This window comes from Macaca fascicularis, chromosome 10 (genome assembly GCF_037993035.2).
Source record: "Macaca fascicularis isolate 582-1 chromosome 10, T2T-MFA8v1.1".
Lineage (NCBI taxonomy): Eukaryota > Metazoa > Chordata > Mammalia > Primates > Cercopithecidae > Macaca > Macaca fascicularis.
The window spans coordinates 95,052,750-95,080,517 of NC_088384.1; the positions used below are offsets into that span (position 1 = coordinate 95,052,750).

Below are 27,768 nucleotides of genomic sequence, written 5' to 3' on the forward strand. Positions count from 1 at the left end.
GAGGGCTGTCGCGTCCGAGTGCCGCTATGGCTCTGCTGTCCGAGGGCCTGGACGAACTGCCGGCTGCCTGCCTGTCTCCGTGCGGGCCGCCCAACCCGGCCGAGCTGTTCAGCGAGTCACGGCGCCTGGCTCTGGAGGAGCTGGTGGCCGGCGGCCCCGAAGCCTTCGCGGCCTTCCTGCGACGCGAGCGCCTGGCTCGCTTCCTGAACCCCGATGAGGTGCACGCCATCCTGCGCGCGGCGGAGAGGCCAGGAGAGGAGGGCGCGGCGGCGGCGGCCGAGGACTCGTTCGGCTCCTCGCATGACTGCTCGTCTGGCACCTACTTCCCCGAGCAGTCGGACCTGGAGCCGCCGCTGCTGGAGCTCGGCTGGCCCGCCTTCTACCAGGGCGCCTACCGCGGCGCCACGCGCGTCGAGGCCCACTTCCAGCCCCGCGGCACGGGCGAGGGCGGCCCCTACGGCTGCAAGGACGCTCTGCGCCAGCAGCTCCGCTCGGCGCGAGAGGTGAGCGGCCCTCCCGGGCCCTGGGTCGCACGGGAGACCCCCTTCAAGAATGGGAAATTGAGGCCTGCGGGGAGCACAGGCCGGGGCGACTACCTCCTCAGCTCCCTACCGGAAGCGCGGGCCACGGGGTCCCGGGGTCCCCGACTCACACCCCACTCTGCGTGTCTTCCCCGGATCCCCCGGGCCGCTCCTGGTGGCAGGGGATAGTGGGGAAGCCTCGGTTCCCAAGGATAAGAATTGTGTCCGGGTTCCATCTCCTAACGTTCATATCCCTGAAGGAGGGACCAGAAGTACTCCCAGCTCCAAATTTCAGTTGAAATCAAACTTGGAAAATTGCCGATTTCCCTGGCTGTCAGCCAACGCTACATCCCACTTTCAGGAGCTTCTTAGGAGACTCATTACCAAAGAACTTACCTAGGGAAAGTTCCAGGAAGGTGGTCTCCAGAGACAACTACGGGGCATTAGGAATCAATTATTATTGCTAATTACTTTCACGCATCTTATGTTGTAAAAAGCAGATAAACACAAGTGGCAAAGTGAGACCCCTGCCGCTTTTTCTTTCTTGTCTTTTTTTTTTTTTTTTCTTTAAGACAGAGTCTCACTCTTTTGCCCAGGCTGGAGTGAAGTGGTGGGAACTCAGTTCACCGCAACCTCCGTCCCCGGGTTCAAGTGATTCTCCTGCCTCAGCCTCCCAAGTAGCTCGGATTACAGGCGCCTGCCACCACTCCCGGCTAGTTTTTGTATTTTTAGTAGAGACAGGGTTTCGCCATGTTGGCCAAGCTGGTCTCGAACTCCTGACCTCAGGTGATCCACCCTCCTCGGCCTCCCAAAGTGCTAGGATTAAGGCGTGAGCCACTGCGCCCGGCCCCCTGCCGCTTTTTCTACTGCCAGAGACTGGAGGGGAAATTTGCCGCTGTGAATGAAAGGGGCAAGGAGTTTTCCATAGGCTGGGTCTGTGCCAGATTGCAGTGGTCTCCTAAAATGCAGATACATTTGCATTAGATCGGCTTCTGTATTCATAGTGGGTTTTGGTCCTACTGTCTGACTCAGTATGGCATGGTCATGGGCGCAGTGGAGGTCTTGTCTGCTTGCCAGCCTCGATGAAGCTGCAGCAGGGTGTTGGGGATCAAGGAGGAAGAAGGCAGCCTGCATGTGGGTGTGGCAGAACAGTATGGTGGCAGACACCTTGGTCTGGAACCATGGTCAGGTTGCTTGCTGACTGGCAGTGCCCGGCTTCCTGGCTGTCTGCCTGTGCCAGGGACATGGCAGATAAAGCCCCAGCCATGGTAAGACTTGCGAGGGCTGGTACATGAGTGTGTCTGACTGTGGGTGAAGATACCAGTGCATTGTCAGGTTGACATGTCCAAGTCCAAGCCCCAATTCTCACCAATGTTCTTAATATTCTTTCCCTGACTGGTGGGGTTGCAGTGGTAGTGGATACAGTGACCTAGTGCCTTGCTTTTGAGGGAGTGGTTGTGGGCTGCAGCTAGGCTTTTACCAGCCCTGAGGTGCTTTAGGTGGGCTGAGGGTTTTTTGATGCAGTAGACATTTTCCTTGCGGGTTCAGTGAGAAGATTAAAAAGATGGAAAAGGCAGACTTGTGTAGGTATGCATTCCCAAAGCTCACCTCCAGTAGAACTTGAGCACTTGGAACCTGAAAAATGTAAAGAACTGGTCTATATAGTGAGAGGTGTGGATTGTTCTAGTCTTTTGCCCATCCCAAAATTTTAGTGATAGCAAAGGGGCACTGGAAGCAGAGGCCAGAGGGAAATTAAACTCACGTGCTGGCCAGAGGAGGGGATGGAGCCGGGAGCTCAGACTCTCCCTCATCCCATGGGCGTTTTGTAATACTGACATTTCCAGATAGAACCTGCTGCCCTAGTCTAGCTACCCACAGTTCCCTCTGAGATGCTATATTTGGAACGTGGGCAGTTTAAACTGAGAAAGTTACCTTTAAATCCGATGAGTATTGGCTGGATACGGTGGCTCAAGCCTGAAATCCCAGCACTTGGGGAGGCTGAGGTGGACGGATCACGAGGTCAGCAGTTCGAGACCAGTCTGGCCAACATGGTGAAACCCCATCTCTACTAAAAATACAAAAATTAGCAGGGCGTGGTGGCACGCACCTATAATCCTAGTTACTCGGGAGGCTGAGGCAGGAGAATTGCTTGAACCTGGGAGGTGGAGGTTGCAGTGAGCCGAGATTGCGCCATTGGACTCCAGCTCTGGGCGACAGAGCACGACTCCGTCTTGGGAAAAAAAAAAATCCAATGAGTATTTTCAGTAGGTCGAATAGATGCCAAATTATTTGCTTACTCATTGCCTGCTGTGTATCAGACACTACCAGGCCTGGGGCCACAGGAGAAGGCATCAACCTTGCCAACACTTGAGGGTAGACAGTGTGCTGATGGGAAGCAGTGAGGAGTCTGCTACAGGTACTGCGGAAAGGGCTGAAGAAAGAAAGTCTGTGGAGTGGCAGTGACCTCAGAGCTGGGTTGGGCTTGCCAGACCTAGGGTATGGGGGCTGGCCCACAAGTGTTTAAGGAACTGGAATGTTTGGGGGCAGCCAAATTCCCCATAGTGGGTTAGTGGTAGGAGAGGAAGCTGGGGTAAGGGATGCTGAAATGAGTTGGGTTTGAGACAGTGCTGAATTTGAGGTCCCAGACGCTCTTTTGTTGAAAAAAAAAAAAAAAAAAAAAAAGCCAGGCATGGTATCATGTGCCTGTAGTCCCAGCTACTCAGGAGGCTGAGGCAGGAGGATCGGTTGAGTCTAGGAATTCAAGGCTGTAGTGCACTATGACCATGCTGTGAATGGCTACTGTGCTCCAGCCTGGGCAACGTGGGGAGACCCTGTCTCTTTAAAAAAAAAAAGTAATGCTTTCTATTTGCCAGGCACTGTTCTAAGTAATCCCAAGGAAGGTGCGATTATCATCTTCATTTTACAGCTGATAGAACTGGGGCACAGAGAAGTTAAGTAGCCCCAGAGTCATGCAGCTAGAGAATGAAGGACCCTGTACTCAAATTGAGGCACAGAATGTCTGAACCACTGTTAACAACCACACTCGCTGTGGAGGATTCAGGAGCCTGTGCTCGGGTGGGGAGAGGTGACAGAGAGCAGATCTGGTGGTTGGCTAAGTGCTACCACTGTTTAAGGGCATGCATTGTGAACAAGGGAGTGGCTGTGTCACCTTGACCACATCCTTTGAAGTCTAGTACCTGTGACAGCGAGGATCATAAAGGTGTAGGTCTTAGGCTGCTTTCAGGATGAAATGAGAAGCTGTTCTGCATCTGTGTTCTGATGGCAAAGGTACCTAATGGTGATATGATTGAGCATTTAGAATGGGTCAGTTTCTGTGCTAAACCCTTGACCTGAATTACCTCATTTAACTCTTCAAACCCTGTGAGGAGGCCACAATTAAGAAAAGACCAGGCACAGAGAAGTTAAGTAACTTGCCCAAGATCACACAGTTAGCATGGGACAGAGCTGGGCTCAAGCCCAAGTCTGTCTAGTTCCGGCTCTGAAGCGCACATGTTTTTTTTCGTTGTTGTTGTTATTTATTTTTTTTAAGACAGTCTTGCTCTGTCACCCACGCTGGAGTGCAGTGGCATGATTTCAGCTCACTGCAACCTCCACCTCCTGGATTCAAGTGATTCTCCTGACTCAGCCTCCCGAGCAGCTGGGATTACAGGAGCACACCACCAAGCCCAGCTAAATTTTGTGTTTTTTTTGTTTTTTTTTTTTTTTGAGACAGAGTTGCTCTTGTTGCCCAGGCTGGAGTGCAGTGGCATAGTCTCGGCTCACTGTAACCTCTGCCTCCCGGGTTCAAGCGATTCTTCTACCTCAGCCTCCCAAGTAGCTGGGATTACAGGCGCCTGCTACTAATTTTTGTATTTTTAGTAGAGACGGGGTTTCATCATGTTGGCCAGGCTGGTCTTGACCTTGTGATCCGCCCGCCTCAGCCTCCCAAAGTGCTGGGATTACAGGCGTGAGCCACTGTGCCTGACCACTGAAGCCCACACTCCTAATCCCTACAGCACACAGCCTCCCTGCCGTGAGGAAGGATTGGAGCTTTGTTAGTTTTCAACAGGCTGAAGGTTTGTAACAGTTGAAGATTGGGAGTTTTTAATTTCCATGTTGCGTATTCTATGAACAGGAAAATGACAGTGACTAGACCTGTCCTTTTCAGGAAGAAAACGAGGTGGTCAGTTTTTAGAGGAGGAGGCATTAAGGCTGGCAGAGAACCTCCTCAACCCATCAAGTGGGGAAGGTGGTTAATGATGCCAGAAGAATATAGGTCTCTGGGTTTAGGTTTTGTAAACTAGAGTGCGTTTTCCTCTCCCTGGGAAAGATGGAGCCAGATAGATACTTCTGGTACCTGGAGCAGAGGGATCTATGGGAACCTTTTGGTGGGTGAATGAAGGAACTTTGAATGCCACGTGAACGGTCCCACTTAACCCCAGAGGTTGGGGCCAGGCTGTAGTAGAGCAGGGTCAGAGCTCAGCGTTTGCCCCGTGCAGCTTTATTTGCCCTCACTAAGGTGGTCTGGGGACCACCTTGCATCTTCAGGAATGTCTCTGGAAGAAGCCAGAATATGAAGCTCCTTGACCAGAGTATAGGCACAGGAAGCCAGGGTTACTTGGTAAATGGCAGGGCCTAATCCTGGCTTTGCAGCCTAAATGGCTGGTTCTGGCATAGGCTTTATCCAGCAGCTCTCTGACCACACAGAATCACTCAGTGTGTCTGATACATAAAAGGTGCTCAGTAAATACTGTAGGGGCCTATTATGTGCAGCTTTGCTCATTCAGCTACATGCTTTAAGGAGAAATAAAGGGTGGGGGAAAGGGAGTGGGAGGTAGGAAGAAAAGTAGTTCAGGTGATTCTGTCTGCCTTTCTACTCAGCAAGTATTTGTCCCTGGGTGGCTGTGCCTGGGGGTTGTGAATCTGCCATCCCCTTCCTTGACACTGTTTCTATATACCTTTCAAAGTGTGGGCATTCTGCCACACTAAATGAGATACAGTTTTTAAAAACAAATGGTTTGGCCATGCGTGGTGGCTCATGCCTGTAATCCCAGTGTTTTGGGAGGTCAAGGCTGGAGGATTTCTTGAGGTCAGGAGTTTGAGACCAGTCTGGGCAACATAGTGAGATCCCGTCTCTACAAAAAGTTAAAAAATTAGCTGGGTGTGGTGGCATGTGCCTGTAGTTCCAGCTACTCAGGAGGCTGAGGCAGGAGGATTACTTGAGCCCAGGAGTTGGAGGCTATAGTAAGCTATGATCATGCCACTGCACTCCAGCTTAGGTGACAGAGCAAGACCCTGTTTCTAAAAAATAAATAAAAACACAATTATGTGTAGCATGGCTTGAATACAAGCTGGCTGCTTACCAGGTGCTTAGGCGAGCTTCACCAAAACTGGAGGAAATACTGCTTTGAACCTTTTGAGAACCCATATGTTTGCTTCCTAAGGAAGTTTTTGGATAATCTTGAACTATGCAGGATATTTTCCCCACGTACTTGCTCTAGGTCCACCCCTCTACCACTGTATCTATTGATGACTCATTCAGCTTTTTGTCTCTGTTGCTATGTGAACTGGGATTTGGCTGGGCTGTGGCCCCTTGCCTGGAAGGGCTATGTAGTGTCATTTTGGCAATGTGCTTATGAATTGGCTGTCCGGCTATTCCAGTTTGTTGAATGGGAGTTCAGAGGCAAAGCTGGTACCACCAGGAGGTTCCAATTCCTCAGAGTCACCTTTCTTACCAGTGCCTATTCCCTATGCTCTTTTGTTCCAAAGAGGCCCCTTTTGCTATGACCTCACCCTCGGGCATCCTCTTGATAACCTGAGCGTTAGTAGTTGGGATCATTGCATTCCCAGAGAGCCCTGCCAGGAGGAGCAGCAGCTAAGGAATCTGTTGGGGGCCCCTGGCATGTACTTGGATGTATCTGAATTAAGGCTTTCCTGTTCTTGCATAACTTTCCTCTGCATTACAGTAGAGCCTGTGTGGTGTGATCAGTTTCTGTTCCAAATGCTCGTGTCAGCCCCAAGCAGGGCTTCTCACCCTCAGCACTATTGACCTTTTGGGTTGGATAATTCTTTGTCCTGAGGGTCTGTCCTGTGCATTGTAGGATGTTGAGTAGCATTCATGGCCCCCATTCACTCGATGCCAATGGTATCCCTCACCCCAGGTAGTCATGATATTCAGTGTCTCCAGAGGGGGAAATAGGGACTTACTGATGAATGGGCACAGAGTTTCTGTTTGGGGCTATGAAAAAGTTTTAGAAACAGATAGCCTGGGCGTGGTGGCTCAAGCTTGTAATCTCAGCACTTTGGGAGGCCGAAGTGGGTGGATCACGAGGTCAGGAGTTCGAGATCAGCACAGCCAAGATGGTGAAACCCATCTCTACTAAAAATACAAAAATTAGCCGGGCATGGTGGCAGGTACCTGTAATCCCAGCTGCTTGGGAGGCTGAGGCAGAGAATTGCTTGAACTTGGGAGGCGGAGGCCGTAGTGAGTGGAGATTGCTCCACTGCACTTCAGCCTGGGCAAAAGAGTGAGACTCTGTCTCAAAAAAAAAAAAAAAAAAAAAACAGATAGTAGTGATGGTTGTGAATGTAATTATTGCCACTACGTTGTACACTTAAAAATTATTAAGATGGCAAACTTATCTATTTTACCGCGATAAAAAATGTCTCCAGACATTGCTAAATGTCCTCTGGGGGCAAAATCGCCCCCAGTTGTGAACCACTGGCCTAGAAGTTCTCACTAGTGCATCATTATGGGATGTTACCCACTGGACTGAAGTGTTGCTGCTGTTTATCCCTTCCTTTTGATTTCATGTGTCAGGTTAAGGATTTTAGAATTTAGCCATTTCTTTTTAAAAATATTGTGGTAAAAAATACATAGCAAAATTTACCATTTTAACCAATTGTAAGTGTATAGTTCAGTGGCATTAAATAGGTTCACACTGTTGTGCAGCTGTCACTAGCAGACATCTCCAGAGCTGTTTCAGCTTCCCAAGGTGAAACTCTGTACCCATTAAACACTAGCTCCTCATATTCTCCTTTCCCAGCCCCTGGCAACCACCATTCTACTTTCTGTCTGCCCCTTCCTTCCTTCCTTCCTCCCTTCCTTCCTTCCTTCCTTCCTTCCTTCCTTCCTTCCTTCGTCCCTCCCTCCCTCCCTCCCTCCCCCCATCCCTTGCTTCCTTCCTTCCTTCCTTCCTTCCTTCCTTCCTTCCTTCCTTCCTTCCTTCCTCCCTCCCTCCCTCCCTCCTTCCCTCCTTCCCTCCTTCCTTTTTCTTTCTTTTTCCCTGTTTCCCTCTTTCTTTCTTTCTCTTTCTCTTTCTTTTTCTTTCTTTCTCCTTCCTTCCCTCCCTCCCTCCCTCCCTCCCTGCCTCCCTCCCTCCCTGCCTCCCTCCCTCCCTCCCTGCCTCCCTCCCTCCCTCTTTCTCTCTCTCTCTTTTTTCTTTTCTTTTCTTTTCTTTTTTTTCTTTCTTCTCTTTCTTTTCTTTCTCTGTCTGTCTCGCTCTGTCGCCAGGCTGGAGTACAGTGGTGTGATCTTGGCTCAATGCAACCTTTGCCTCCCGGGTTCAAGCGATTCCCCTACCTCAGCCTCCCGAGTAGCTGGGACTACAGGTGCCTGCTACCACACCTGGCTAATTTTTTGTATTTTAGTAGAAACAGGGTTTCACCGTGTCGGCCAGGATGGTCTCGAGCTCCTGACCCTCGTGATCTGTCCTCCTTGGCCTCCCAAAGTGCTGAGATTACAGGTGTGAGCTACCGTGCCTGGCCTCTGTCCGCCATTTCTTTATTCTTTTCCTTTAGTGTCTAGCAGACAGTAAGGAAGCTGTAGGATTCTTCTCTGACTGCTTTATGGATAGAGCGTACGTTATTTCAGGAAAAAAGAAAGCAAAAACCAATGTAGTGGGTATATTGGCTTAAAAAAATCTTGAACCCCGACTCTACTAAAAATACAAAATTAGCCGGGCGTGGTGGCACATGCCTGTAATCTCAGCTACTTGGGAGGCCGAGGCAGGAGAATAGCTTGAACCCGGGAGGCAGAGGTTGCAATGAGCCAAGATCGCGCCATTGCACTCCGGCCTGGGCAACAAGAGTGAAACTCCGTCTCAAAAAAAAAAAAAAGAAAATTCTTGATGCAAATGATATAACCTTCAGAAGGGAATTTGGCAATATCTAGCAAAATTTCAGTTATATTTACCCATTGATCTAGCACTTCCACTTCTATGTATCTAGATACATTGGCAAAAATATGAATAGTTGTAGACAATAGGCCATGTGTTGCAACACTAATTATAATAGCAGAACTACAGGAAAAAGTTTAGGTGTTCATCAGCAGAGGGTGAGTTCATCATTGTGAATAAACCAATTTGTCTCTGCAGTGGAATATCCTGTAGCTCCAAGAAGGAATGAAGACTAGCTCTGATATGCGGCATCTAGAATGGTACTGACCAATGTGGTAGCCACATGAGGCTATTAAAGTTTATATGGATTAAAATTAAGTAAAGATTCAGTTCTGTCATCTTGGAAGGTTCTGTTGGGCCACACTAGTCTAGAACAATGTATATTCCATGCTACCTTTTATCTATAGGGGGATATAAACACATATACATAGGTATGTACATAGTATACTTGTTTATATAAAACAAATGTGTTTATATACACCTATGTATACTTGTTTATATTAAAAATGGAAGAATAAACAAAAACTATTGGAAATATTATCTCAATGGGGAGGGAGGGACAAGGATGGAAACTAGGTATCTTTGAAAGTACCTTGTTTTGTAAATTGGATTTTGGAACTAGGCAAATGTTTTACATACTTATAAAAACAACTCAAAATGAGAAGCCCTCCTCCCCCTACCCCCTAACTTCTTGGTGCTTTTCCCTCCCCTTTGAAAAGCCCGCCTGCTTGTATACTTCGTGCTGGAATAGTACAGATTACTGAATAGTGGTCAGTCCCTCCACAGGTCAGTAAAAACTTTGCTCCCGCCACCCTCTGGTGACCCTGCCAGCACTTTCATCTGATACTTAAATTGTTTTATTTGTTTGTTTGCTTGTTTGTTTGTTTGAGACAAGTTCTTATTCTGTTGCCCATGCTAGAGTGCAGTGGTGCAATCATGACTCACTGTAGCCTCGACCTCCCAGGCTCAAGTAATTCTCCTGCCTCAGACTCCCAGGTAACTGGGACTTACAGGCACATGCCACCACGCCCAGATCATTAAAAAGTTTTTTGTGGAGACAGGATCTCAACTGTGTTGCCCAGAGTGGTCTCAAACTCCTGGCCTGAAGTGATCCTCCCACCTCAGCCTCCTAAAGTGTTGGGATTACAGACGTGAGCCACTGTGCCTGACCTAAATTGTTAATTTGATAATAGCCTCTGAAACAGAGGGAAAACAGTATATACAAGCAAGTTTAGGTTTCGCTATGGGAATTTACATTCTTTTTTGTTTTTAAACTCCAAAGATGTCAAGATAGTTACTTAAAGGTTTTTAACAAAATCCCAAGGAGATCATTTCTGTTCTATTAAAACATGTAATACATGGGGAGAAAATATATCTTTTGCTTTTTTAGCAAGAGGGTCCCTCGAGAGTAAGGAGAGGAAGTGAAGGAGCAATGGAGGCCATGTGGTCAGCTGGGAGAATGCAGCGGCCAGCATGTTATTGACTGCAGCACAGGCTGACATATCTTTGAACGTGTGCAGATCTTTGGTGGAATTCCAAGCATGTTGCACACCTGACCTCACTGTATGACTCTGGAAGGGAAGGGAGGGAAACTGAGGTGCAGTGAGAAGGGGTGATCGGTACGAACTTCCTGCTTCACACAGAGGAAGAAGAGCTGGAATGAGAACTGGAATGACTGGCCCTGAGGGGCCTCTTGGGGCTGCATATGTGCCTGGTCAGAGCCCAGACCTGCCCATGGAGTGTGTATGAATCACTGACTTCGAAGAGCTGGAAGGGGCCTTGTTTCAAGGACACTGAGACTCAGATGGAATGGCTTGTCCAGGGATAGTGACAGAATTGGGACTAAGAATATGAGTAGCTACCATTTGAGGGCTTTCCATATTCTAGGAACTGCCAATAAACACTATGAGGTAGGTAGTCTCAATCATCCGTGGTGAGCTCGAGCCCATGCACTTCATGGGCTATGCTGCTGAGCCTTTAGTGTTCGTTCTAAGCTCCCAGTCATGTGAAGAACTGCCCATTAAACTTGTTTGGAATGATATAAAATACTGAGTGTAGTACTTTTCTTAGATGACTGCAGAGTCACACAGACCTGGGTTGAAATTCCAGCCCTTGTACTTGCTTAAGTTTGTCACCTTGAACAAGTTACCTAACCTCTTCAAGCTTTGGCTTTCTCATCTATAGATTGGGGATGATAGGTAATGGGGTTTTGAAATCTCTAGATAGCACTTTTGAGCTTTTGTGCAAGAAGGCAAGCAGAGGCCGGGCGCGGTGGCTCAAGCCTGTAATCCCAGCACTTTGGGCGGCCGAGACGGGCGGATCACGAGGTCAGGAGATTGAGACCATCCTGGCTAACACGGTGAAACCCCGTCTCTACTAAAAAAATACAAAAAACTAGCCGGGCGAGGTGGCGGGCGCCTGTAGTCCCAGCTACTCAAGAGGCTCAGGCAGGAGAATGGCGCAAACCCGGGAGGCGGAGCTTGCAGTGAGCTGAGATCCGGCTACTGCACTCCAGCCTGGGCGACAGAGCGAGACTCCGTCTCAAAAAAAAAAAAAAAAAAAAGGCAAGGAGAAAAGAGTTCAGTTCTACTTGGCAAGTAACATAAACAGGGTCTGCGACCTTCCCAGAGACCAAGAAGGCCATCATGATGTCTGCTGTTCAACTACATAGGTTCCCAAGTCCCTTGGTACAAATCAGGAGGGGATAGGTAGAAGGACTGAGAGAGATAGGCTTGAGATTTGTCACCTGAGATGATGTGCACAGGTGCAGTTGCTCCAGATATGGCTGGAGAAGTGCAGGAACAGTGGGGTGCTGCATTAGGCTGGCCATTAGGCCCCTGACTAGCTGAATACGTACGTCCTCCTCACATCTCCTGTTGTAACTGACTTGCACTGAGTTGCAAATTGCAAATGGGTGTTGATCCTGGAAGGGACTCTTGAAAGTCACCACTCTCATGACTTTCTAGCCCTTAGAGAGTGGGTGGGCTCCACGCAGCACAGACTGGGAGAGTGCCATGACTGTGGGCACTTGATGTGCAAGGGCTGCCTGCCTTCCAGACATGCCTTTGTCCTTTGCACATTATGCCTCCAGGAGTGGGAGCAGTGGCCAATTTCCACATCAGTATTCAAGTCCAGGTGTATTTCTGGGCCCACAGGATGCAGCATGAGCACCGGACACCTAGGAGATGCATCCTGGCTTGGAAAGCAGGACTCAGCCGGTTAGTGGATGAGTCCAGGTCATTGCTCAGCTCAGTGAACAGAGTGTCCCTTCAGTCTAGCCCCAGGTCTAATTCAGCTACGCAGGAATTGGTTGCATGAGGGCTGGGACATAGGAATAGGGGGATGGGGATGGGGATTTGAAGGAAGACCTTCCTACTGATTGCTTCTACAGTAGGACTGTGGACTTTTCCTCTGTAAAAGACAAGTACTTTTGACTGGGCATGGTGGCTCATGCCTGGAATCTCTGCACTTTGGAAGGCCAAGGTGGGTGGATCACTTAAGCTCAGAAGCTGGAGGTCATCCTGGGTAACATGGTGAGATTCTATGGCTACAAAAATTAGCCAGGTGTGGTGGCATGTGCCTGTAGTCGCAGCTACTTGGAAGGCTGATGTGGGAGGATTGCTTGTGCTTTGGAGGGGGAGGTTGCAGTGAGCCGAGATCACACCACTGCACTCCATCCTGGGCGATGGGGTGAAACTTTGTTTCCAAAAACAAAAAATAGATGAATACTTTTAAGAGTCCTGCTTTAGTAAGAAAGGAGTGGGTGCTGGGTATAGGGGGAGTCAGGGAAAGAAAAACCTCCGTCAACTCTACACACCCTGAGGATGTTAAGGACTAGTGTTCAAATCCAACACGCAGGAAAGGGTGAGGCTTTAAAACCAAACGGTGGAACAAATAGCAAATTAGGTATTTACTCACCATATAACAAAGGTGTTGCACAATTGTTTTGTTAAGTGGTGAATCAAAATTCAGCTTGGTGGTGCCTTGTGCTGTGGGCCCCTGGGCGCATGCCTCTGCCCCCAGCAGGTCTCTAATCCAGCAGCTGGGCTGGGTTTTTCTGGTCTTTGTTTCCAGAAGCACTGAGGGTACGTGTCCATTGGCCCATCACACTCTGTTACCCCTGGCTTGTCTCCTGTCTCATTAGACTGCGTTCTCGAGGACAGGGATTGACACTAGATCCTCAGTGCTCAACACCTGCCTGCCTCGATTGGGTCCACCCTGAAGATTTGAAAGAAGAGTGGGAAATCAGAGAGGCAAGCAGGTGTGTGCGTTTTCCTCTTTAGTTTCTCCCGTGAGCACTACTCTCATTCTTACACCTGCATATTCCAGACCTCTTTCTGAAGGTTTTACTGCCACCTCAAAATTCATTTCGAAGCCCACCCCTCGCTCTTGCTTCTTGTCTTGTGTTTCCTGTTTCCTTGTATCTGAATATCCCTCTCCCTGTCATCCTCAGCCCATGTCACCCACTGCTGGGCTCTCCCATGGCTTCCTTCCCTCTTCTGCAACCTCATTGCTTCTTGCCTGCCACTGATTTTCCTTCTTCCCTCTTCTGCAACCCTCATTGCTTCTGCCATGTCACTGATTTTTCTTCATTTGGTCTCTAGTCCTCCTAAACATTTATTGAAGTTGCTTAACCTAAAGAATATCCACGTGACTGATGTGTTGTAGGTCCTGTGTTGGAGGAGGTGGGGCCAGACTCTGACCTATACCAGTCTCTTCTGGCATCAGTTTCTCCCATCCTGTTGGATGCTTCACTTTGAACTCATTACTCTTATACAGGCAATGTGGAGAAGTTTGAAACTGATTCCTCAGTTGGCATTCAGGGCCTTCTGTGATCTTGCTCATTCATCCATCTTTTCCAGTCATGTCCCGTGACTCCCTTTTATACATGCTGTACGTTCCAGCTAGACTGGTACATACCCCGTCATTCCCTACCTCTTCCTTTGTCATCATATGGCTTCCCGTGGGAATGCCTTCTCCTCCCTTCACTTCTCCCATGCCCTTGTCCAAGTGTCCTTGTGATTCAGCTCAAATGCCATCTCCTCCAGGAAGCCTTCCCTGCTCTTATCTGGTAAGCATTTGAGTACCTATAGTGCCTATAGTCCACCACTGGAGGAGACACCTTGTTTTTGTTTTGTTTTGTTTTGTTTTGTTTTTTGAGATGGAGTCTTGCTCTGTTGCCCAGGCTGCAGTGCAATGGTGCGATCTCGGCTCACTGCAACCTTCACTTCCTGGGTTCAAGTAATTCTTGTACCTCAGCCTTCCTAGTAGCTGGGATGACAGGTGCATGACACCATGCTCAGCTAACTTTTTGTATTTTTAGTAGAGACAGGGTTTTACCATGTTGGCCAGGATGGTCTCAAACTCCTGACCTCAGGTAATCCACCCACCTTGGTCTCCCGAAGCACTGGGATTATAGACATGAGCCACCATGCCCAGCCCCCTTAGTTTAATTGCTTAGGCTATATATATCATTTTGCCTCTCTGCATCCTGTGTCCTCTCCTTGAGGTAAGTTGGGTCTATGTCAAATTCCTCATAGCCATCTTTCTGCCTAGTGCAGTGTGCAGCCCATGGTGGGCTCTGAGGAGGTCTTGGCTGCATAATAGCACCCGTTTCCTGCCTTGCCCTCCTGTGCTAAGCCCTTTCCATGCTTTATTTCACTTAATCCTCACAGCAGCCCTTTGACCCAGATGCTATTAATTGTATCCTCCTGAGGAGGAAACTGAGGCTCAAGAGATTAAGCCACTTGCCCAAGGTCACAGAGCTGGTAGGTGGTAGAGCTGGGTTCTATGCCCAGACCTTTTGTCTTTAATCCCTGCTGTATGACCCGAATGAGTAGGATGAATAGGACTGTCAAAATAGGATGTGTAAAGCCAGTGGAGGATATAAACTTCCGAGGATGCCATGAGTTCAGAAAGAACGTTTCTCGTTTTTTAAATCACTGTGTTCAGTGGGTTTCAGCCTTGCTCTTTACCAAGAGTAGCCCACAGCTTACAGCATCATTAAAAGGGGTGGGGAGGGAAAGGCAGCAGGAGAGTAACTGGTCTTCTCGACTCCCTCACAGCAGTGACTTCCCAGGAACTGGCATTTCAAGGTCTCACATCCTAGTAGACCACGCCCTGGAGTGTTGGAGAAAGATATCCAAATTGCCTTTTTGTCTCTTTATTCCTTCTTTAGTTCCCCAAATCCTTAAGGAGTAATGACTGTCATGTACTGTCCTGAGTCCTCTGGGACCACAGAAATGAATCAATCCCATTCAAGAGCCTTTGCTGCAGTAGAAGGAGTGAAACCCATAAATGAATAATCCTAACTTTCAGAAAAAGAGTTAATGTGATTCTGAGAGACAGGCTTTTACTGTTGAAATGGGGAGGAAGGAGAAACCCATATAGCTCCAGACTACAGAAGAGCTCCCAAGCCTTGGTTTCCTTAGATAACACCCCCGGCTTCTGACTCAGTTTGTCAGGACCTGTTTCTAAGCCTGGATGTTTGGACACCCCCACTGCCTTGCCAGGAGTTTGCTGAGGACCTTGGTTTTAAGCCTGCAAAGGGTGTGATTAGAGGCATTGTGGCTGGAGCAGCCTGTCTTTAAAAGAGCGAGGAAAGCTGAGCAGTGTCTCCCTGTGTTGAACTGTCTGGACAGCTCCAGCTCGGGACTGGTAAAGTGAATAAATGAGCAGATACTAAGGGTTCCTTTGTACCTTGTACTTTATGTAACATAGTCATTTAATTCTCGATACAAGCCTATTTTGCAGCTAAGGAAACAGACATTTGAAACAGCTGTAATTTGCCCAAGAATGCGTGGCTAAAAGGTGGCTCTTAATTGTAGTCTGATGCTAGATGTGGAAAATCACTTGGGAGGCATGAATGGAGCCACGTTGTTGGGGAGTAGAAAGGCCTACTCTGAGCTTAAGGGCAGAATCCTTAGGAAATATTTCCCTGTTCTTTGCTATGGGCTTGCACTGTGGACAATACCAAAGAACTGCAGAGAGAGCCTTTTACTGAGGAGAGGCCGGTGTGGTGGAAGCCATTTGGTTAGAACCTGCCCAACAGACAGCTGATCAGGCCTGGCTGGTGGAAAGAACAGAATGTTAACAAATGTGGTATGCAGTAGGAGGGAAGCAGAAGATGGGAGAATCCATGGGCCTGCTTTGGTTGCTTTCAAGTCATGAGTTGATGGTGAATGGGGCAGGCCTTAAAAAAGTCAGAGATTAAGATTTAAAACCAGACAATAATTTAAAAAGTAGATTTCGAGAATGCTACCCCCAAGAAGGGCCCTCAGAATCTAAGGTTTTATTTACTTGTTTAACGGACAGCAAACTGAATCCTGGTGGGGAAATCTACAAGCCAAAGATAACAGTGTGTTACCCACAGAACCAGACAGCTTGCTGATCTGAATTAAGCCTGTAAGACAGGGGTTTAGTGGAGGAATAGAAGGTGAATGGAGCAGGTTCATAAGAGAGCAAGGCAGTGGATTGATGTGTATTTTTGAGAAACCTGCCAGCATGAACAGTTTAGTTGGGAGTGTTAGCTCCTAGTGACAGCATGGAGTGTTAGCTAGGCCAAGTCAAGATTTGTAGGATACGGGGCCCAGGTGTCTTTGGAGGTGCAAAAGAGTCTATGGTGAGGGGAGCACCAATACTGCAGAAGCAGGAGGGAAGGATAACTGTTGGATAGGGATCATTTCCCAGTTCTGAGTGGAGTCCAGAGTCCAGACAGCATGCTATAAGGTGGTGTCCTATAAGCTGACCATGTGCTCTTCCCCGTTTCACCTGTAGGTGATTGCAGTGGTAATGGATGTGTTCACAGACATCGACATCTTCAGAGACCTTCAAGAAATATGCAGGAAACAGGGAGTCGCTGTGTATATCCTTCTGGACCAGGCTCTCCTCTCTCAGTTTTTGGATATGTGCATGGATCTGAAAGTTCATCCTGAACAGGAAAAGGTTTGTGGTACACTATATCCAGTTTCACCACAGTCAACGAATGTGACTAAGCATCCATGATCTACAAGGTCGTTGGTGGCAGTATCCCTGTTTACAAGGAAGGGACTGAGGATGTGAGCAAAGTCATTTGCCTGGTCTTACAGAAAATGGACAGTACCCGTGACCTGGCAATTCTCCTAGGAGATGAAAATATAGGCCCCCACAAAAATTTGTGTATGAGTTTTATAGAAGCATTATTCATAAAGTCAAAGAGTGGAAACAATCCAATGCCCATCAACTGATAAATGGTTAAATGATATGTTGTCTATTTATACAATAGCGTACTATTCAACCATAAAAAGGAATGAAGTGCTGATACATGCTACAGCATGGATGAACCTGCAAACATGCTAAGTGAAGGAAGCCAGTCGCAAAAGACCACATATGATATTATTCCATTAAGTCAGAATAGGGAAATCTATAGAGACATCGATTAGTGGTTGCCTAGGGCTGGGGAGTTGGAGGGAAGGACGGGGTTATTGCTAACTGATGAGAATGTCCTGAAATTGACTAACGGTGATGGGGGTTGCATACATCTGTGGAAATACTAAAAACTACAGAATTTGTGTTAATTGTATGATCTGTGAATTAGATCTCAATTAAGCTGTTGAAAGAAATGTTAGGATTCAAGACCTTGGCCTCTCCCCTGTATTGTCCTGCCTCTTAATAGAGCCTGGACCAGCTCCCTTGTTGAAGGCCCGAAGGCCACCCTGGAAGCTGCTGCTTTTGACAGTAGTTCCAGGAGGCTGCCCTTTTAATCACGGCAACCAGTATTTGTTGAGCTCCTATTCTGTATTTGGCACTGCTCCATGCTTTTTTTTTTTATTTATTCTGAGACAGAGTCTTACTCTGTTGCCAAGGCTGGAGTGCAGAGGCACAATCTAGGCTCACTGCAACATCCCTCTCCCAGGTTCAAGCGATTATCCTGCCTCAGTCTCCCAAGTGGCTGGGATTACAGGTGTGCAACACCACACCTGGCTAATTTTTGTATTTTTAGTAGAGATAGGGTTTTGCCATGTTGTCCAAGCTGGTCTTGAACTCCTACCTCAGGTGATCTGCCTGCCTCAGCCTCCCAAAGTGCTGGGATCACAGGTATTAGGCCCCGCGCCCAGCCTGCTCTGTGCTTTTAACAGATGTTATGTAACTGAATTCTGGCAGCAGCCCTATCAGGTAAGTGGCATCTGTGTTTCAGATCAGGAAATAGTGACATAGAGAACCCAAGTGTCCACAACTGGGGTCTGCCTCCTCCTATGTCTGCCTCCAACCCCAGTGTCTGTAATCAGTATCACATGCTGCTGCTGTTCATTTCACATTATTGTAAAATTAGATTTTATGTCTATTTCTCTGATTCTGAAAATAAGTGTTTCAATGGAAGCCTATACAGCATAGCTAGCTTGGTCACTTTCATGGAAAGAAGCCAGAAAAATTGTCATATTTATTACAGAATTTTTTTTTTGTTCTGTTTTGTTTTTTTGAGATGGAATTTCACACTTGTTGCCCAGGCTGGAGTGCAATGGCACGATCTCAGCTCACTGCAATCTCTGCCTCCCGGGTTCAAGCAATTCTTCTGCCTCAGCCTCCTGAGTAGCTGGGATTACAGGTGCTCGCCACCACATCCAGCTAATTTTTTGTATTTTTAATAGAGATGGGGTTTCACCATGTTGGTCAGGCTGGTCTCAAACTCTTGACCTCAAGTGATCCATCCACCTCGGCCTCCCAAATTGCTGTGATTACAGGCGTGACCCACCACGCCCGGCCCAGAATTTGTTTTTTAAAAATTAAGCAACCCATCGCTTCTCGGCCTTTTGGCTAAAATCAAGTGTAAAAATTAAGCAACTTAACCTGTGAGCTTCAGAACTTTATTTGTTCATCACCTGAGCATCTATTATGCATTGAGTACTAGATATAAAGCAGTCAGCAAAACGAATTTAGTCTTTGGTACTATAAGTTATTGCCTAAGAGACTCTAACTTACCACCTTGTTATTACCAAGCAATTTGATTTACAAAATTCAGATTCTCCCACAGAGTTCTTGTTGATTGCCTCATGATAAAGACAGGATTGGGGTTTAGAGACCAATTGAGATGAGACAGCCATGTAACCCAACAGGTGGTTAGAAAGTGAGGCCAGGTGGACCCAAGGAAGATACACTTTGGCATGGAAAAGAGCATTATCAGCTAGTCAGGTGAAGAAATTGAAGGTGTCAGTGTTTAATTTCAAGGTGCTCTTTCTATAATTAAAGCTGTGCGTTAGCAGAGAAATCACAGAATTGTTCTGGCCACAACTTTGATCAAGTGATTTTCTCTGATTTATCTACTAGACAGAAATCTATGAGCAGGTACCAGTTCAGGTGCCTACTGTTGGTTGCTGCCTTCATAGGTGTCCAGATCCTCTGTAGGGGGATTTAAGAAGGCCTATTTCTCTGGCTTCCCCAGTTTTTGTAGTCTTACTCCTTCCTGGGGAAACACTGTCTTCTGGTTGCTTGTGTCTCCTGTGCCTGTCTGTGCTAGTGAATTTCTGCCCTTGCCGTATGGGGGCTGATTTCCCCATGCTTTGCCTCTGTAGCTGGTTCAGAATGTTGGGTTGTGCTGTCTGTAGGAACTTGGTCACACATTGATGTGCAGGCACTCATGAGTGCTTTGGCCACGATCACAGAGGCATGTACAACATGCAGATGTGTGTCAAAGGGAAAGATACACAAAACCACACCTAATCTGCCCATAATGGTATTTTTTATGCTTATTATATGTTGATCCTTTACGACTTGGCTCAGGGGTCATCACCTCCTCCAGGAAGCTCTCCTCCCACCAAGTCCAGGTGTATCTCTATGACATTCCCTAGTCGTCTTTTTTTTTTTTAATTTTTATTTTTAAATAATTTAAGATTTATAAAGAAGTCACAAAAATAATATAAGAAATTCCTGAATACTCTTAGCCCAAGTTCTCCACATGTTAACATCTTACAAACCTCAGTACAAATAACAAAATCAGGAAATAAACTTGATATCAATACTATCTAATTTACAGAGTTATACATTTCCTGGTCATTCCACTAATGCCCTTTTTCTGGTCCAGGATCCAATCCAGTCTAGGATCACACCTTACATTTAGTTATCAAGTCTTCTGCATATCATTTAATCTGGAACTGTTTCTCCATCTTTCTTTGTCTTTTAGGGTCTTGACCCGCCCCCCCTCCCCCCCTCCCCCCTCCCCCCTCCCCCCTCCCCCCTTCCCCCCTTCCGCTGCCCCCACTCCATTTTTTTTCTTTTTTTTTTTTTTTTTAAAGAAATGAGGTCTCACTATACTGCCTAGGCTGGTCCTGAACTCCTGGACTCAACTGATCCTCTTGTATCAACTAGCCTCCCAAGTAGCTGGAACGACAGACATTTGCCACCGTGCCCGGCTGGGTCTTGACACCTTTAAAGAACACTAGCCAGCAGGGCATGGTGGCTCACGCCTGTAATCCAAGCACTTTGAGAGGCCGAGGTGGGCAGATCACCTGAGGTAGGAGTTCGAGACCAGCTTGGCCAACATGGCGAAACCCCGTCTCTACTAAAAATACAAAAAAATTAACTGGGCGTGGTGGCAGGTGCCTGTAGTCCCAGCTACTTGGGATGCTGAGGCAGGAGAATCACTTGAACCTGGGAGATGGAGCTTGCAGTGAGACAAGATCATGCCACTGCACTCCAGCCTGGGCAACAGAGCCAGACTCCACCTCGGAAAAAAAAAAAAAGCTAGCCAATTTTTTGTAGAATTTGGGTTTGTCTGATGTTTTCTCAAAGTTAAATTCAGATTACGCATTTGATAAGAAGACCACAGAAGTGGTATTATGTCTTGCCATAGTTTTGTTTTGTGTTTTATTTTTAGCTTATTTTGAATATTGATAGATTAACAGAAGTTGCAAAGATTGCACAGAAAAGTTTCATGTACCCTTCACCCAGTTTTCCCAAATGTTACATCTTATGTAACTTATGGTACAATGTCAAAACCTGGAAATTGACATTGGTACAATGTGTGTATACAGCTTTGTGCCATGTTATCATCATGCATGCACATCCAGACAGCAGTTTCCATCACCACAAAGATCTCCCTCCTCCTTCTCCTTTATATAGTCACATCACTCCCATCTCTTTAACCCCTAGCAACCACTAATTTGTTCTCTATTTCTATAATTTTGTCATTTACAGTCTATTATATAAATGGAATTATACAGTATGTAACTTTCAAGATTGGCTTTTTTCCCCTCATCACAGTGTTTTTGAAATCCATCCAAGTTGTGCATGTATCAACAGTTTGTTCCTTTTCATTGCTGAGTATTTATAATATCTTATACCATTCAGCCACTGAAGGACATTTGGATAGTTTCCAGTTTTTGTCTATTATGAATAAAGTTGCTGTGAACATGTGTAGAGGTTTTGTGTGGATACAGGTTTTCATTTCTCTGGATGCTGTTATGTGTTATTGTAGTTTCTAAATCATTCAATTAGTTTCTCTCTCTTATTCTAGTCCTTGAAGGTAAGGAGCATGCCTTACATCTCTGTTGTCTCAGGGCTTGGCACATAGTAGGGGCTCTCTATGTTTATGGAATCAATGAGTCAAACAAAAATCTTACACATTTAATTTAAATGTGTAAGATTTCTAATGATATAGAACCACTGGTCTGCTCCAGAGAATGCAAATTGTTGTAGTATTTTGTATGCCATTGCTTATACATTTATGTGTGTCATTTTACAGGAATAATTATGCATACATGTGCAATATATTGCCCCAGCATACCACCACCAGTGTACCTTTTTGGTAATTATGTATTTGTAGGAGATGTGACATTGCTCGTTAAGCCACATGTGATATGAGTGTTTCTGCCTCAGCAGGCCTGTACTAGAGAACGCCTATCCTATGTTCCTCTTCTCCATACCCATTATGGTGTTGAGGGTGAGTGAGGATGGACTGGTACTCTGATGTGATGCCGTTAAACAAACAAGTTGGAGGAAAATCAGCTTAGCTTCTTTCAGATTTTGTTAAAATATTCTTTATTACTGGTGTGTTTTCTTTGATGATTTTATCCCACACATTTTGCTTCAGAATCATTTTTCGAATTCTGTTGTTTAGTATCCCAAAAAGGTTCGAAAAGAAGGCATACACACATGAACTAAGGGTCTCAAAAGTAAATATAAGAAAAGAACAGATGAGAAGAAGGACCAAATGTAGACGTAACATCACTTGAGGCTTGAGAACTGTTTGGCTAGTGTACCGTGTGTACTGTCACTAAATGGTATCCCTAAGCCACGCATCTGCCAATAATTATATCTGGGAATTGTAAACTCAGCCTTTTTGTCTTAATCATTTGCTCAACGGATGAGTATTGCTGAATTGTTTGTTTATATTTCTCCCACTCCCCACCAACAGCTGATGACAGTTCGGACTATCACAGGAAATATCTACTATGCAAGGTCAGGAACTAAAATTATTGGGAAGGTTCACGAAAAGTTCACGTTGATTGATGGCATCCGTGTGGCAACAGGCTCCTACAGGTAAGTTTCTAACCCGTCCAAGGCTTATTAATCTAAACTCTTAAGAAGCATGTCACGTAAAGGTAAAAGCCTTTTCCTCTCAATGGGAGCCTGTATGGCCACGCATTCTGATATGCACACATCTGTGTATACGAGCTGGTTATCAAAGCCTCCTGTTAGAGGCAGTTTGGGTGAGGGTCACCTCCCCTATCCTGTAGTCCATAGATTAAAATGCAGAAGTTGAACTTGTATTGAGACAACACAGTCAGCAAGTCCTAGATTTCAAGCCTTGACCCAGGTCTGCAGGGGACAAATTGGGGGTTAACAGCAACACACAATCTGGAATCCTGGTTCCTTAGGGATCTGGACCTAGCTTGCCCTGGTCACTCGAAGGTAGGGGCAGTTGCAGGCATCTCCATTAGTGTTGAAAGCAGAGCCAGAGCTGTCAGCTTTAGACTCAAATCCTATATGTTGCTTCAAGCCTTGTAATTTAGCACTTTAGAAAATACTGATTATGTTTCTGACCGACCTTTGAAGTCTCACATTGGCAATGGCATCTGAAGGTAGAGAGCAGGGAGGTTGAAGAGAGGGTGGGGATAATGAGTGGTTTACATCAATCTCTAGAATTTGTGCCATTTTTACATATGTGGCTCCAGTGGTTGTATGTTTTGCTGCCTCTGCAGTAGATTGTCTAATGGTTTGCATGAGGTGTGTCTGTAGAATTTTAAAAAGAAAACCCCATTTTTGAAGAAACATACAACCCTGAGTGATAATTACATGTCAGCCCTGGGTAAAGGTAGAAATGTGAAGACTTGTGGAAGATGAAGCAGTAAGATCAAGAAAATTTTGACACCTTTTTAAACAATACTCTCATTGCTCAGAATAAAATTTGAACTTTCTTCACCAAAGAGGCTGTTGGAAAAAACAAATATGAACTCTTTTTCTTGGAATTTCCTTTTGTAAGAAGTTTATTTAAAAAAAAAATTTTTTTTTTTAACCCAAATAAAACCCAAGTAGGATTTATCTATATTAACTAAACTTAACTACAAATGGTTTTTGGCTGTTCTAAAATATAAAAACTACACTCTTCAAATGAAATTGATGACGATGATAGCTTCCATTTGTTGAGGACGTTTTATAATCTTGGTGTTGGATAGGTGTTTTATTTACATTATCTCATTGAAGGCTTTCTTTTTTTTTTTTTTTTTTTTTTTTTTTTTTGAGATGGAGTCTTGCTCTGTTGCTCAGGCTAGAGTGCAGTGGCGCCATCTTAGCTCACTGCAACCTCTGCCTCTCAGGAGTGATTCCTGTGCCTCAGCCTCCCGAGTAGTTGGGACTACAGGCATGCCACCATGCCTGGCTACTTTTTGTATTTTTAGTAGAGATAGTGTTTCACCGTGTTGGCCAGGATGGTCTCAGACTCCCGACCTCAGGTGATCTGCTGGCCTTGGCCTTCCACAGTGCTGGGCTTACAGGTGTGAGCCACTGTGCCCAGCCTCATTGAAGGCTTTCAAAAGAATCTTCCTTCTCAGGCTTTGAAGGCAGTTTTCAGGGGGACTTTGCATTAGCCAGATTTTTGGTTACAGGAGACAGAGTTGACTGTGTTTTATGATCTCTATTTGAAACCTATTCCGGTACAAATACCACCATTAGTGGGGTGATGGCGAGTGTCAGCTAACTCTCAAACGTACTGACTTGAAGAACTTGGAAGGAAGCATAGGAAGTTACAGTTGGTTTTCAGTTCACCTTGACCTAAGACCCACACACTGATCAGAACACTGTCTCCTGATTCTGATGTTTTCGAGTTGATTTTTGTTCTTAGGTAGGCTCTCCCTTTAAAGTCAACAATCCTGGCTTTCTTTTTTTTTTTTTTTTTTTTGAGACAGAGTCTTGCTTTGTTGCCCAGGCTGGAGTGCAGTTGTGCGATCTCGGTGCTCTGCCGGCTCCGCCTCCTGGGTTCACGCCATTCTCCTGCCTCAGCCTCCTGAGTAGCTAGGACTACAGGTGCCCGCCACCACACCCAGCTAATTTTTTTTTTTGTATTTTTAGTAGAGACGGGGTTTCACTCTGTTAGCCAGGATGGTCTCGATCTCCTGACCTCATGATCCACCTGCCTCGGCCTCCCAAAGTGCTAGGATTACAGGCGTGAGCCACCGCACCCGGCCAGATCCTGGCTTTCTTACATGGTCTTTAGTCGCTGTCTCCCAAAGGGTGAAACACTTTCACTCAGAATTGCTATCAATCCCTTCTGTCAGAATCCATTTGACAAAGAAAAAAGAAATCTCTAAAAAATTACTTGGCTCGGGTGGGATTACATGCCCAACCTGAATGAATCCCTGCATCCGAGGGAATAGGATACTCTGGCCAGTCTGGACCATATGCCTGCCCCTATTGTGGTTGGAGAGAGTATGATAATGAAAGCTTTCTGGGGTACAGGTGGGTGTGAGTTCTGCTAGCAGACAAGGGAGGCGGGGAAGGGACACTGGACAGGCAAGGGCACATGGCCACTAATCAGCTCTAACATGTTTTGAGCCATGGTGTTTTGTGAAAATGGCAGCATAGCCCCATGACTGTGGGTCCTCCACTGTTAGGAAGACTGCTTCAACAGCCACAAGGACAAGCTTGAGGGCAGGAAGGCATGTTACCACTCAAACAGTAGCAAGGAGCAGGGCATTAGCAATTCATAGGGCCTGGGGCCTGATATGGGGTCCATTAGTAGCTCCCCACTGTGATAATCCCTTTATCTGGTTTCCGTACCTTTAAAATGGGGGTGCTGGCCTAGTTTTCTTACCTTACAATGGGGATGCTGGCCTAAATACTTACAAGCCCTACTTTTTATTTTTAATTAATTAATTAATTTATTTATTTTTTGAGACGGAGTCTCACTCTGTCATAGAGTGTGCAGTGTCATGACCTCGGCTCACCGCAACCTCTGCCTCCCGGGTTCAAGCAATTCTCCTACCTCAGCCTCCTGAGTAGCTAGGATTACAGGCATGCACCACCATGCCTGGCTAATTTTTTGTGTGTTTTTACTGGAGACAGGGTTTCCCCATGTTGACCAGGTTGGTCTTGAACTTCTGACCTCAAGGGATCTGCCCACTTTGGCCTCTCAAAGTGCTGGGATTACAATCGTGAGCCACCGCGCCTGGCCCCCTTTCTAGTTTTTAAAAACTCTGAGGCAAGGACCAGGTGAGGTGGCTCATGCCTGTAATCCTAGCACTTTGGAAGGCTGAGGTGGGAGGACTGCTTGAGCCCAGGAGTTCAAGACCAGTCTGAGCAATATAGCAAGACCCCATCTCAAAAAAAACAAAACAAAACAAAAAAAACCCTCTGAGGCTGAGCATTTAGTGTGTTTGTTAAACAGCTGGCCTTTTTACTTTTATGGTAACACACATATGTGTTATATATATGTTAAGGCTAGTTAAATGCATGCAAATGTTAGGTATTGTATCACCAAAGTTGTGACCCTTATGTGGTAAGATACCTGTGCTATATTATTCAGATGGACAGTGAGTAAACCAAAATTGCTCATCCTTACCAGCTGCTGTTTGTTTCTTTTTAATCCTTAAGTTTTACATGGACAGATGGCAAATTAAACAGCAGTAACTTGGTAATTCTGTCTGGCCAAGTGGTTGAACACTTTGATCTGGAGTTCCGAATCCTGTATGCCCAGTCCAAGCCCATCAGTCCCAAACTCCTGTCTCACTTCCAGAGCAGCAACAAGTTTGATCACCTCACCGACCGAAAACCACAGTCTAAGGAGCTCACCCTAGGCAACCTGCTGCGGATGCGGCTGGCTAGGCTCTCCAGTACTCCCAGGAAGGCGGACCTGGACCCAGAGATGCCCGCAGAGGGCAAGGCAGAGCGCAAGCCCCATGACTGTGAGTCCTCCACTGTTAGTGAGGAAGACTACTTCAACAGCCACAGGGACGAGCTCCAGAGCAGAAAGGCCATTGACGCTGCCACTCAAACAGAGCCAGGAGAGGAGATGCCAAGGCTGAGTGTGAGTGAGGTGGGAACACAAACCAGCATCACCACAGCGTGTGCTGGGACCCAGACTGCAGTCACCACCAGGATAGCAAGCTCTCAAACCATGGTTTGGTCCAGGTCAACCACCACTCAGACTGACATGGATGAGAACATTCTCTTTCCTCAAGGAACTCAATCTACGGAAGGGTCACCAGTCTCAAAAATGTCTGTATCAAGATCTTCCAGTTTGAAGTCTTCCTCCTCTGTGTCTTCCCAAGGCTCTGTGGCAAGCTCCACTGGCTCTCCTGCTTCCATCAGAGCCACTGACTTCCACAATCCTGGCTATCCTAAGTACCTGGGCACCCCCCACATGGAACTGTACTTGAGTGACTCACTTAGAAACTTGAACAAAGAGCGGCAATTCCACTTCGCTGGTATCAGGTCCCGGCTCAACCACATGCTGGCTATGCTGTCAAGGAGAACACTCTTTACTGAAAACCACTTTGGCCTTCATTCTGGCAATTTCAGCAGAGTTAATTTGCTTGCTATTAGAGATGCAGCACTTTATCCTTCCTATCAGTAACTACTCCGTATTCAGACTCCTGGTTTCTTCCAGGCTTACAGTGGACATCATCAGCTTCCTGCTTTAAAAAATATCTTACGTCCCTAATTGCCTTTCTTTTACCTGACTTTGTCACCTTTGTTGTCTTTGAATTCTATAGGCTGCATATTCTTTTACGTGCTTTGTTTTGTTTTTGTCATGTATGTACCAGGTATTGGTTTTACGGTTTAAACACTATGGATACAGGTTTATTTTTTTTTCTTGTTTTTTTTTTTTTTGCACAATTTTAATAGTCATGCACTACATAATGATGTTTCGGTCAATGACAGACCACGTATATGATGGCAGTCCCGTAAGATTATAATACCGTATTTTTACTATACCTTTTCTATGTTTAGATACAAATACCATTATGTTACAGTTGCCTACAGTATTCAGTGCAGTAACATGATGTACACGTTTGTAGTCCAGGAGCAACTGGCTATACCATATAGTCTAGGTGTGTAGTAGTTATACCATCTAGGGTTCCGTAAGTACACTCTGTGCTGTTTGCACAAGGACGAAGTCACCTAACAACACATTTCACAGAATGTATCCCTATCATTGGGCAACACGTGACTGTATTAATCTCTTAAGGAGAATGCTTAGGTGTTTAAGTCTAACTCAGGTGAGAGATGAAATATGTTTTGCATTTTTCTCAGGTTATATGCTTTTCCGCTTTAAAGGTTTGAATTATCAGCATTTTTGTAATCAAAATCCTATTTAGAAAAAATAAAACTACTTTTTATCTCTTTAGAATATCTGTGTTCTTAGCATTAAATAAATATAAACTTGTGTTTTTGTACTTTTTTCCCCCTTCTCTGACACTTTTCTCTTTAAATCTGGGAATATGTCACAAATAAATGCATCTAATAGATAAAGGTATATAGGTATCTATATCTGAAGGTTTTTAACATAGTGTCAGGGTGAGGAAGAAATAGATGATCCAAACTATAGAAGGGAAAATAGATCCACTTAACCTTCATTAGCATCATGAATGTTGATGTTA

General features: G+C 46.0%; 1 protein-coding gene across 2 annotated transcripts; it reads left to right on the top strand.

Annotated features, from left to right (window-relative positions):
- Positions 1–27,515, top strand: FAM83D (family with sequence similarity 83 member D). 2 transcript variants are annotated; one of them, XM_005568997.5, is made up of 4 exons: positions 1–503; positions 16,475–16,642; positions 22,086–22,210; positions 25,760–27,515. In XM_005568997.5, exons 1-4 carry the CDS (start codon positions 27–29, stop codon positions 26,739–26,741), a joined length of 1,752 nt encoding a protein of 583 aa, XP_005569054.2. In that variant the 5' UTR covers positions 1–26; the 3' UTR covers positions 26,742–27,515. The 2 variants fall into 2 exon arrangements, with proteins under 2 accessions (XP_005569054.2, XP_073861418.1); XM_074005317.1 differs by having other exon boundaries at positions 25,902–27,515.
- Positions 27,516–27,768: the final 253 nt, after the last annotated feature.